Raw genomic sequence first — 11,247 nt, forward strand, 5'->3', positions numbered from 1 at the left:
ATATATATTTACGAGATAAATTACGTTGTATCATATCAAACTGAGGTCTGTTTATATAATATCAATCTATAAATATATTTCACTGTAAAGAAAACTCAATAAATTTATCATGTATCGTTCGTATGACATATATTAATAATATATACCAGTGACAGTAATTTATAATTCTTCTTTTAGATATTTTCTTGTTACATACAATTTTAGTTTGTCAGACTTAAAATTGTATAAAAGAAATGAATTTCTTCCTTTAAACGGTTAATGTTTTTAATTAATGTTATACAGTATTGAATTCTTCTCATCCTTTTAATTTTTTTCTTTCTGCCATTTCTTACATATACGACACACTTTGATACAGGATAAATTTATGAAATTTATATAGAGGGAAATAGCATACGAATGTGGATCGTAACGCGAGACTCTCTCTAACACCTGTTTTTACGTAATATACAATATGCAATTCACATTTACAATGTAGTCCTCATTAGTTTAGTTAGATCTAACGAGAGTGGACATTAAGGCACTGAAACAAAAAAAAATACTCATCAGCCTCGTGAAACATATGATGGAGGATCCCGTTTGCTCTCTGAACTGCTATTTCTTATGATGTTGCATTTAAAAAGGTGTAAATATACTTTACGACGTAACATTGTATCAAGATTGCATGCAGCTTGCGCGATTTAGTAAATTGTACAATAACGACCACGACCAAGACGATTAATTATAAACGAATTGTCTATTCGATGTACACACATTCTGCGCTGTGGTAGCTCCTATTTGTACGCTTCTGGCGTGTGTAGAAAGTTTAATGTATTTCATAAATATAAAAACGACTTATCGGCGCGGGGCTATCACAGTTTGGTACATACATATATATATAAATACGCGAAGTTAAAATTTTTTTTTTTCTGTCAGTATTCCTTTTTGTAATACATGAACTGTAAAGAATGTAGGGCATAATAGCAACTCATCAGGTCACAGGCAATTTATTTAAACATGAATAATTCTATAGTTTATAAGTATGTTAAGCTAAGTGCAATGTGTTCCACGTGTATTTAAGTGAGAATAATGAATCGCTTCGGTGCGCGCCTTAAAGTAAATGAGAAACATTGCAAAAATCCAAAGCTTTCGACGGGAAAATTTTTCAATGTAATATAACTTTTATCGCGACGATTTTTCGCGTAAAGTCTGGAAGTATTCACTTTCGATCCGGAAATCTAATCTTTTTCTTTTACTGATTTCCTAGGCGACGAGCGTAGATTGCCAAGCAGCAGGAGATCCTACAGCAGGGATCTGTTTTTATCTGCGAGTAGAAAGATAACAAACGAATAAATATTAATTTCACGGATCCCCAAGAACTCGATTGTTTAAAAACGGAAAATATATCGTAATAACATATTCTGTCTTCGATTTTTTTAATGTGTTGTCTTTATTCCTAACTACGAAGAGAGAGATTCAGAAGAAGTGTTTGTATGATGTCTGACCTGCACTAAAAGTTCATGTATTTTTCCAAGTATTGTACATTACACTATAAATATTAATTATATAAAAATTATAAATAATAACTGGAGTATACATAAAAATGATAATAAGAATAATTAATAAAATAGGTTTATTATTTTATTATTTTAGCATATTGTATTATTATTACGATAACATTTTATGAACTATAAATACTACATTATACTTACTCTTATTTTTACTTTTATTCTCATCATAATTTTATTATTATTAATAAATAACTTCAAATAACAGCACCAATAAGTTTTAGCTCTTTGAGCGATCATTTAATGTCTTCCACATTCCTGCGAAATATAATAATTCTTAAAAAAAATTTAAAGTGGTTTAACAATACAATTGAGCCTATAAAATTTTCATTTTTTTTTTTTAGACGATTTTCTGATGTCGAAACAACGAAAAGTATTTAAAACGTCGAAATAATATTTTGTAACCTGTTATTTTTATCATAAAAATTAATGTCACGAATTGTTTGATGTAAACACGAAGTTGAAAAGTAAATTTCTCGTTTTCATTACATCATTTGCAACAAATGACTTGACAGTAAACTGGATAACGTTAAGAAATGAAATATGGTTACCTACGATTGCAATTGCAAGGATGTTAGAATCACGGAAGGAATATTTGGAGAAATTTATGCCGGTGCTTTGTTATTTCATGAGACACGGCCCGACTTCTGTACCGGTGATAGAGTGATGTAAAAGTCGTTTTAATTACAGAATCTGCGGAGGATAAAATACATCGCTATGACAGCAAAGACTATTATGGGGATGCTGAAACTAAAGGACTCCAATTGATACCAGTAAAATCGTACACGATGATTAATAAGAATAACTTAGAGATCACCGTCATTTCCTGGGGTGCGACAATCGTTTCTTTAAAGTATCCCGATAAGTTTGGGTGTGTTGCAGATGTTGTGCTTGGTTTCGATGATTTGAAGAGTACGAACTCTTGACGTAATTACATACATTTGTCCATCATGTTCATTTAATCCCGTCGTTTTCATTTAACTTTATAAATAATTAATGGAAACGATTCGTGTTTTTTCCAGGCTATACAAATCCCAAGATTAATCCGTTTATAGGATGCATCCTGGGCAGATGCGCGAATCGCATAAGAGACGGCAGTATAACCATTAAAGGCAAAATTTATGAGCTAACGAAAAACGATCTCGGCAAGCATCATCTGCATGGAGGTGTAAGTCTGTTGTATTATCAGTTTATTCAAGAATTAATGAATTCATATTAAATATCTTATACCAGACATTTTCCTTTATTTCAGACAAAAGGATTTGGTCGGCAGTTGTGGGAATCGCATATTGATGGCTGCTCAGTCGTCATGACTTATCTAAGCAAAGACGGTGACGAAGGATATCCCGGTGCGGTATTGAGTACAGTGAAATTCAAATTGATGCCTGACGATATGCTGGAAATAGGTATCCGGGCAACAACGACGAAGTCCACCATAGTGAATATCTCACACGGTTCTTTGTTCAATCTTGCTGGACATGTAATTAACTCTACATCCTGTGTAATGTTAGTACAGCTGAAACTGGAACCACCTTAAAAACGCGAAGAACAATGATTTAATAAATACTATATTTTCTTCTTTTTATTTCTATACCAAAAGAAAAGGCATGGTTCTAATTTCAGTAAGAAATTGTATGGCAGGTCTACTTAATTAGATGTAATTATAGGACGCTGGTAAAACGGAATTAATGAAGCACAAGATCTCGTTGAACTGCGATCGCTGGACCTTCGCGGATTATACGGATCCAATACCAACCGGCAGCATCCGAGGAGTCGGAGGAACCATCATGGATTTGCGTGTACCGAAATTTCTGGAAAGCTGTATCGAGAAGGCATCAAATTGAAGTTCATGCAAATTACAGTAGATGAACCATTATCTAATAATTGTGTAAAAAGATATTGTGAATTTGCGTAAGCTGCAGGTTCCTCCGGGAGAAGGGTACGATCATAACTTCTGCGTCACACCGAATTGGCACGGGGGTAACACGTACGTCGCTCAAGCGGTCCATCCGAAAAGTGGTCGGTAAGGCTCACAATTGTATTATTCATAGCACAGGTTTATTGTAGCAATATCCTGGAATTATAAATAAACATATATAGCATTCTGGAGATTTATTCGAATCAGCCTGGCGTACAGTTCTACACAGGCGGTCGTCTATGTAGTACTTCCGAGGTACTGTAAATGCGATGATAATAGAGATACATAATAATCCACCTTGAAAAAAATATGAAAAATATATCGTAGATTGGAAGTAATCCTGCTAGTGTATATGATAGCCCGAATCATGAAGAGGTATACAAGGAAGAAGAAACTATTGATGAGATGAAACAAGATGTGGCACCTAAAAGCGAATCGCAGGAATTTATTTCAGGAAAGAAAGGTGCTCGCTACGCGAAGCACTGTGCTTTCAGTATTCAACCGCAAAACTATCCAAATGCTATTAATTATGTGAGTAGTAAAGCGACTAAGATATTGCAGGATTATGTTTCTTATTACATTCATTACAAGTTAATTTTCTTTCAGTCGCATTTTCCCTGTTCTATTCTACAACCCGGAGAAGTCTATTATCATGATTTAATTTACAAATTTGGCATCCAATTGGCCAATTACATGTGACGCGTTTCTAAATTAGAAAAACATCGAACTTGTATTGGTATAGAAAATAATTTGATCTTCATATTATAATTATAAAGTATCAACTAAAAAAACACAAATATATCATTACGTAAAACATTATTATTAAATTATCATATAGTCGATTTAATATTAGAAAAATTATTACAGATATTATTAACGACTATTTATAATTTTGTAATACTTGTAATTAATTTATCGATTTATTATCACAGATTAAATTTTCTTAATTCTTTTCGCTGCGAAAAATTTTGCGACGTTACCAACAACAGAACCAAATGAATTATTAATCGTCACGGAGCGTTGAATCCATTGAGGCAGTACTTTGACTTTGTGACAATAACGTTTGTCTAACAATACAACCGTCGAGTAATCATTGATGTGACGAACAGATCGGCCAATACATTGATTCACTGCTTTCATGCAAGAATTTTCGTAAAAACTATTTCCGGCGTCCGATTTCTACAAAAGCAGAAATTGGAAAATGAAAAAGTGGAAGATATTAAAATTTATATAAAATCAAACTACACTCTCTAAGTTCTGCAATAAAGAAATCTGAGTATACGTACAACATTCTCGTTTAAGTACTTCATTTTTTCTTGTAATTCTGGTGATTTAATATTAGGATATGGCAAGCCAACGACTATGACACATCGGCCCAAATCGTCAGAGAAATTTAAACCTTCGCTTAATTTACCACCTACAAAATATCATGTAAATTAAAAAATGTGATTCAATATTTCTGAAAAAATAGTATAAAAATATAAATAGGATTCTTATAATACTGATAATTTTAATTTACTTACCCACTACGCTGAACAACAATGCTCCGTTACACGGAGATTGTGGATTCTTGATGGAATGTGCATATTGATCTAATATTGTATTGACCTGAAGATAATGTTGATTAATTTATAAATTAAACAAATAATATTATAGTTATTTGTTAATAAACGTATAAATAAATAAATTTAATATAATTAAATTCAATAAGTAATATTAGTTATTTTTTAGAAAACTTGTAACAAAAATACCTGTGATGCTAATTTAGGTTCACGATAGATACATTTTTTTGTAGAAATTTTGGATATAACGCCAGATTTATTTAAATGCTTAAATACTATGTCTTCATAGTTGTAAGATGGAAAGAATACTACTATTCCAGCTGGTACAATGTTACATAAATTTAATAATGCTCTACCTAATTCATCCAGCTAAAATAAAACATCAATCTTTGTTGGCATTCTTTTTTTGTAAGTACATATATCTCTTTAAACAATACAATAATCAAGGAGATAAAACTAATTCTATTACCAATTTTGTATCTTGTCGATTATGATAATTAAATTCGAATTCGATTCCAGTCGGACCACGCATTACAACGTTGGATATGATATTTTCCTTGGGAATTACATGGTCACACGAAAATGTCATAATTCTGTCTGATGTAGCACCCGCCATTAAGAATAGTTGATCTACGAATTCGGATATTGGTTCCATTGTGCCACCGGCTAGTACCACAGACCTGGCATCTTTCACTACATTTGTAACAAAAAATTCAAAATATTAAAAAAAAAGATAAAAATGAGAAAACGTATATTAAGTTTCAAACAAGTACTTGCTTACCGATGTCATGAAAATGTGCTGCTGGATTCAACAATAGAAATTTTATAATCCCTTGTCCAACAGTAGTGCTAGGTAGAACACATATTCTGCCGTCCGCGCAGCTGTTCTTTAAGCACTCTAAAAAACTTAAGATTGCCATCAAAGGATTGCTCGTCTGTTCTTCATTGCTGCTTGATGTGTCCACAACGCTAACAGTTTCTTGAGAGGATACATCATTATTTTTAATCGAGTTTAAAAATTCCGTTATGCCAGATTTCTTTGTCTTCTGTTCATTAATTTTAATATTATTGCCGTATTGTTCAACAAATCCTTGTAATTTATGAATTAGTTTTGAAGTTTTGATGAATTCCAATAATTTGAAGATGTTTACTGTATCAATCTCTGTAAACACTTCGAAATCTTCTATTTTGTATAATTTGGGTGCTATTGTTTTATCGATCGCGTCATTAGGATAAGATTTCGTTGTTGCTCCAAAGAGAGTTAGAAGCTTCTTCAAGCAAAAACTCAATTGGCCTAGATACATCACGCTTTTAGCAGAGAACAAAGATTCAAATCTACAATCATATTACAGTTAAAAATTTATCTAATAATTTAATAACTATCGAAAGAAGTACAGCAATACCTTTTCTGATATTGCGACAGCTGACTGTAACAGTGAAGCAAATTTCTCCCAGTAATTACAGAACTATGCATTCTTTCGATGGCGTCCAGCAAATTATGGGCTTCATCTATTATTAATATATTCCCTTTTAAGTCTATTTCTAAACTGGCTCTGGTGTTCTTATGAAAAATAGAATTATATGGTACTAATATTAATTGTCCATTTTGTAGAGACTTTCTTGAGCCATAATATGGACAAGTGTTATTTTCCTGTCCTTTCTGTGCTATCTCCTCAATATCTTGAATATTTGTTAGAATCTCAGCCATTAAAAGTTTCTGATCACCTGGTATAAATGGGCAACTGCTTGCAGTCTTTGATCTCTTTAAATCTTTTTCTTTCTTAACAGTAGTCTTCTTTTTTTGCAGCTGAAGGCAGGTTTCATTAATCAGATTGATATGCTTCAATCTCTTGACATTTTTGTTGATGCAGTAATTTTGCCTAGAATGAAATAAGATGTTAATAAATTTTAGAGAGCTAGATAATATATTATAATATTAAAAATATATTAAAATATTAAAATATTAAAATATTAAAAATAAATAAGAGATACCTCGACGAGAGCGGTACTACAGAAATCTCTTGAGAATAGGGAGATCTTTTTAATTCATGAACAAACTGTGTCAACTGTGAATGGGTTCTAGAGCAGAAAAAGATTTTAGTATTCTTAAATAAAGGTTCATCCGTGTCTTCTTCCTCAGAACTTTCTGAGTTTGACAATCCATCTTCTAAGATAAGATCCTTCTCTATGTCACAGACATCAGGGTTCACTTCCTCTGTCTTATCTGAGTCTGGAACTCTTTTGGTGAACTGCTGCCTCATTTTTCCAGTTGTTTTCGCTCTCTTTGATTCAACAATCATCTTTTTAAGCTTCTCCCTTTGGCCTTCATACTCGAGAAGTGCGTTTAGCTTGGCTTGCAACGGCTGTTTCTCAGCATTAAGTTCTATTTGCTCCGTCTGCACAGTAAACCAATTATCAGATAGCTTCTCACAGCTCTTTAATTTATCGTCTATTTCAGCAATCGTCGAAGTTAATTCTTCTTTCCTCCATCTCTCGTGATCAACCAGCCACTTAAGCGCACCACAAATAAGGGACAAGGACTTTCCAGTTCCTGTGGGGCTTTCGAAGAGACCCAGCTTACCACCTTCCAAGCAACCATAAAGCTCTCTCATAAATCGTTTCTGGATTTCGTACGCTGGGAAGGGAAATGGAAATTCCTGCGGGGGTTCCATTCCTGTGTTTCTCTTAAAACTTTTTGAGACGTGAAGTCTCTGTTCCCTCTTTAAATGAAGCTTTTTATCACTCCTGAAAAGAGAGAATGACATTTTTGTACACACATCTCACGCAGAAATGATCTTCAATGAATTATAGAATTGCGAATTGTTGAATTTACTTATAGAATTGAGTATTATATACGATAATGCGCAAACATAAAGCATTGTATGTATATAATGACAATCGTCAACCTGTCATTCCCTGTAAATTCTGTATTTTGTTTTCTGCTTCCAGCAACGTGTTGCTGAGTTTCCCGCCATTTTTTTTTTTACAGTTTTTGGATGCATTTAGGAACGAATGTTAAAAAGAGAAGAGGGAAGGTTCTCTGACGGAATAATCGCGCACTACGGAATTTTCTAATGAGTTTTGGAACGCAATGTTGATAAACAGTAGCCCTCTGACGGAATAATTGTGAATTACAGATTTTGGGTTTTTTTTTATCACCGCAAAAAGATGTCACTCTTATAGTTGCTTATTTTGTTATCTAACCTCAAAGGGTTTTGTTTAGATACGAAAAAGTATAACGGAAATATTTATTACAAGATAATTATTTCATACTTCAGGAGAACGTTATTGTTATAAAATTAAAATATATCAATGGATATATATATGTACGTATAACAATCATTTAAGTTGAATATTTTGGACTTTTAACTTTTCTTCTCTTTCGCGAATTCTAAATATTAACCTCTCTAAAAATAATTTGCAAACATTGTTTTCGTCTATATTTATAGTTGACCAAGACCTCGTCAAGGTATCCGCGTATAATAAATTTGACAGACTCTAGTCGTGAACTCTACGTGGACACAAAAAAGCAGAAATGAAAGAACTGTTGTCGAATCAAGCTGTGGGATACAGTAGCTCGTTTGTCAATAACAATAATAATCGAGATGCAGGAACTAGCAGTATTACAAGCGATAATAATTCGAGGAGATACGCTATGCTCAGCACTGAATGGGTCTCTGCTATCGGCGAGGAACTGGGCATGCATTCCTTGCCAGATCCTCTGTTAAAAAGATTAGCCGAAGATGCTTCCTATCGTTTAAGAGAAGTCTTACATGTAAATGTAATATAATTCCTATTTAATCCTTTGCAATTTAAATTTTTCTTAATGAGCAAAATCGAGAATTTTATCCTTAAAATATTATATCAAGAGAGATATTCAGATAGATACAGAATTTTAAAAGATTAATAGTTTAACATTTATAATGTTGATCATCCCTATATTAATTTTCAGAAATGTGTTACGAGACTGAGGCATAGTAAGAGGAAACGTCTGACATCTATGGATGTAAATACAGTAATCACCAGCTTATGCGATGCCGATCCAGTTTTTGGTGCACCAGAATCCTTACCAGAGTATCATACAGAAGCAAAGGTATATGTGCCTAGCGAATCTATCGTTAATCTTGTTAACCAAATGAATGATCCATTGTGCCTGACGCAAACTAATGTGCCATTTCTGCAAGGCAAGTTCTTTTAAAATTTATGTGTATGATGAATCTCTTAATTTATATTTGATAAAACGTAATTTTAATTTGAAATTGCTGCTAATTTCTCAATGTAATCTTTTAATTTGCGTTAAATTTTTTTTTAGAATCTGAAATATGTGATTTGAAGCTCACAGAAGCGCGTCATAATTATGCCAAACGTGCGTTGAAAACTTTATTTAATGGCTCACAAAAAACCTTTCAGGTATGCAAAAACATATACATGTAAATTACTTTTTACTATTATCATCATGAAATAAATGCAACATTATTTTTTATATTTTCAGGTCTTACTTAATGACTGTGCCACCAACGTTCATTTAGGCGACGAGGGGGTCATTGATAAATTAATGTCCATTGCTAGGTCTATGGTAATCTCAAATAATGCACAATATACACGTGTTTCTACACGAACGTGTCAACTCATAATTGCCATTGCCAGTAACAGCGAAGCTGTCTATCCCTACCACTTAATTTCGGTAATTAATTGTAAAATAATAGTACATCTTTTGGAAATTTGTACTCAAAACATTTGAATCTTAAATCTTTGTGCTTTTAAAGGTGGATAAATTAACAGAATTATTGTTGGAATTACTGTTGAGTCAGAGTTTCATACATCCAAATTTGGAAGTGCTTTTCAAAGAGTGCGTGCTGAAATTGATGCTTCGCTGGCCGTCGATTGCCGACAAGTAATATGAAATTTTCAAACAAATCTTGTATTTTGTGAAATAATTTCATAAAAAAACTAACTTTTTTGAATACTTATAAACAGGTATATACCAACATTGGAGAATGTTCTTATAAAGTGTGAAATGGAAAACTTTGAGTTCAACAAAAAAAGGATAATGGCGGTGGAATTGTTAGCGAGCATTCAGCCACTTGTATTTTTCCAACATGACACCGCGCACACACTTTCCATACAAAATATTTTATACTATTACGCTTCGTTTGGTTCAGTTATTTGGGAACGAATAGCTGTTAGTATCAACATTATATTCTAATCCTTGGTATATGATTTTTTAATTAATTTTTTTGTAATTATTATAGCTAGCTGTTTGTGCCCTTATGAAATCGCAAGGTTCTTTAAATCTCATTCCTTTGATTGAGCATTACGGAGATTCGTTATTACCGTATATATCTACTAATCGTGATGATAATGCAAGAGAAAAGAGAGATAAGAAAATTGGCACACTGCCTATCATCGTTAAAAGCAAGGTAAGGTACGTGGAAGTCAGATCGTTGCTTAACACCAGAATGTGGGATCGACAAACGGCGTTTCCAGATTCCACTCTGAGAGGGCCGAGACGAGAAATAAGGTATATATCATAAAATTAATGAAGCTAATATTTACATAAATGCGTAACATTTTTATTATATAATTTAAACGTGATTACAGATTTGCGTTCGCTGGTGGCCGCCCGGTGCCACAAAATAACTTAAGACGTGTCAGTTTAAGAGCTAATTATCAAATTCTAAGAAGCGACCTTCAAGCCACTCTTGCTTTAGTCGCATCGCGCAGATTACTTGTAATTAAAGATAAAAAGAAGGGTCCCTACAACTTTTATAACTTAGCAAATGTTTGTCTATAATTGTTCTATAATCTATAAATATATGTATAAGCTTCATTCGAACATTTTTAGTATTACATGTACAATGAGTATTGTCATATATAATTATTCGTTTTGTATTAAATTAGTTATAGCTGTGTATAGACCGTTTTTATTAATTAAAACTTAAAGAGATTGTCATTACTTTCCTTTCACGAAACTTCTATTTTTTAAATGATTTTTAGATGCTAGTCTCTACTAGCATGTCGTTAATCTTTTCTTATTTTCTAACGCGAATTCCTATTCACGTTAGTCGAGACAAAAGAAGTTTTTGAAAGTTTGTATGTAAATCTTTTAAATTAAATAAATTTTTTTTACCTCAATATAAATTAGATAAAAATTATTTGTACGTATATATGTGTTTAGTGCAGAGAGAGAGAGAGAGAGAGAGAGAGAGAGAGAGAGAGAGAG

At 32.7% G+C, this 11,247-nt stretch overlaps 3 protein-coding genes across 4 annotated transcripts; 2 read left to right on the forward strand and 1 right to left on the reverse strand.

The window, feature by feature from the left end:
- Window positions 1-1,922: 1,922 nt before the first annotated feature.
- Window positions 1,923-4,475, forward strand: LOC108750117 (aldose 1-epimerase-like). Its single transcript, XM_018489375.1, has 10 exons — window positions 1,923-2,157; window positions 2,235-2,456; window positions 2,567-2,712; window positions 2,797-3,024; window positions 3,212-3,376; window positions 3,467-3,567; window positions 3,645-3,717; window positions 3,790-3,993; window positions 4,069-4,198; window positions 4,395-4,475. Exons 1-9 carry the CDS (start codon window positions 2,088-2,090, stop codon window positions 4,159-4,161), a joined length of 1,302 nt encoding a protein of 433 aa, XP_018344877.1. The 5' UTR covers window positions 1,923-2,087; the 3' UTR covers window positions 4,162-4,198; window positions 4,395-4,475.
- Window positions 4,396-7,990, reverse strand: LOC108750115 (probable ATP-dependent DNA helicase DDX11). Of its 2 annotated transcripts, none has more exons than XM_018489373.1 (9): window positions 7,931-7,990; window positions 7,017-7,769; window positions 6,428-6,904; window positions 5,806-6,359; window positions 5,494-5,717; window positions 5,214-5,393; window positions 4,986-5,070; window positions 4,749-4,879; window positions 4,396-4,641 (listed from the first exon to the last, which is right to left on the reverse strand). In XM_018489373.1, exons 2-9 carry the CDS (start codon window positions 7,694-7,696, stop codon window positions 4,396-4,398), a joined length of 2,577 nt encoding a protein of 858 aa, XP_018344875.1. In that variant the 5' UTR covers window positions 7,697-7,769; window positions 7,931-7,990. The 2 variants fall into 2 exon arrangements, with proteins under 2 accessions (XP_018344875.1, XP_018344876.1); XM_018489374.1 differs by having other exon boundaries at window positions 7,858-7,987.
- A 252-nt stretch (window positions 7,991-8,242) lies between these two features.
- On the forward strand, window positions 8,243-11,150 carry LOC108749974 (TAF6-like RNA polymerase II p300/CBP-associated factor-associated factor 65 kDa subunit 6L). The gene is made up of 9 exons (XM_018489093.1): window positions 8,243-8,350; window positions 8,474-8,799; window positions 8,977-9,208; window positions 9,337-9,434; window positions 9,517-9,708; window positions 9,791-9,918; window positions 10,002-10,206; window positions 10,277-10,545; window positions 10,626-11,150. The coding sequence occupies exons 2-9, from the start codon at window positions 8,560-8,562 to the stop codon at window positions 10,816-10,818; spliced, it is 1,557 nt and encodes a 518-aa protein (XP_018344595.1). The 5' UTR covers window positions 8,243-8,350; window positions 8,474-8,559; the 3' UTR covers window positions 10,819-11,150.
- The last annotated feature ends 97 nt before the right edge of the window (window positions 11,151-11,247 follow it).

This window comes from Trachymyrmex septentrionalis, unplaced genomic scaffold (assembly GCF_001594115.1).
Source record: "Trachymyrmex septentrionalis isolate Tsep2-gDNA-1 unplaced genomic scaffold, Tsep1.0 scaffold32, whole genome shotgun sequence".
Lineage (NCBI taxonomy): Eukaryota > Metazoa > Arthropoda > Insecta > Hymenoptera > Formicidae > Trachymyrmex > Trachymyrmex septentrionalis.

Excerpts from the sequence above, each read along its gene's own strand:
- LOC108750117 (XM_018489375.1), top strand. The coding sequence starts at position 2,088 with ATGGTTACCTACGATTGCAATTGCAAGGATGTTAGAATCACGGAAGGA. Across the intron at positions 3,025-3,211 it reads TGTTCAATCTTGCTGGACAT|GACGCTGGTAAAACGGAATT; the intron begins GTAATTAACTCT and ends ATGTAATTATAG. Across the intron at positions 3,568-3,644 it reads GTCCATCCGAAAAGTGGTCG|CATTCTGGAGATTTATTCGA; the intron begins GTAAGGCTCACA and ends AAACATATATAG.
- LOC108750115 (XM_018489373.1), bottom strand. The coding sequence starts at position 7,696 with ATGGAACCCCCGCAGGAATTTCCATTTCCCTTCCCAGCGTACGAAATC. Across the intron at positions 5,718-5,805 it reads AGCACATTTTCATGACATCG|TGAAAGATGCCAGGTCTGTG; the intron begins GTAAGCAAGTAC and ends TTACAAATGTAG. Across the intron at positions 5,071-5,213 it reads AACCTAAATTAGCATCACAG|GTCAATACAATATTAGATCA; the intron begins GTATTTTTGTTA and ends CATTATCTTCAG.
- LOC108749974 (XM_018489093.1), top strand. The coding sequence starts at position 8,560 with ATGAAAGAACTGTTGTCGAATCAAGCTGTGGGATACAGTAGCTCGTTT. Across the intron at positions 10,207-10,276 it reads TTATTTGGGAACGAATAGCT|CTAGCTGTTTGTGCCCTTAT; the intron begins GTTAGTATCAAC and ends TAATTATTATAG. Across the intron at positions 10,546-10,625 it reads GGGCCGAGACGAGAAATAAG|ATTTGCGTTCGCTGGTGGCC; the intron begins GTATATATCATA and ends ACGTGATTACAG.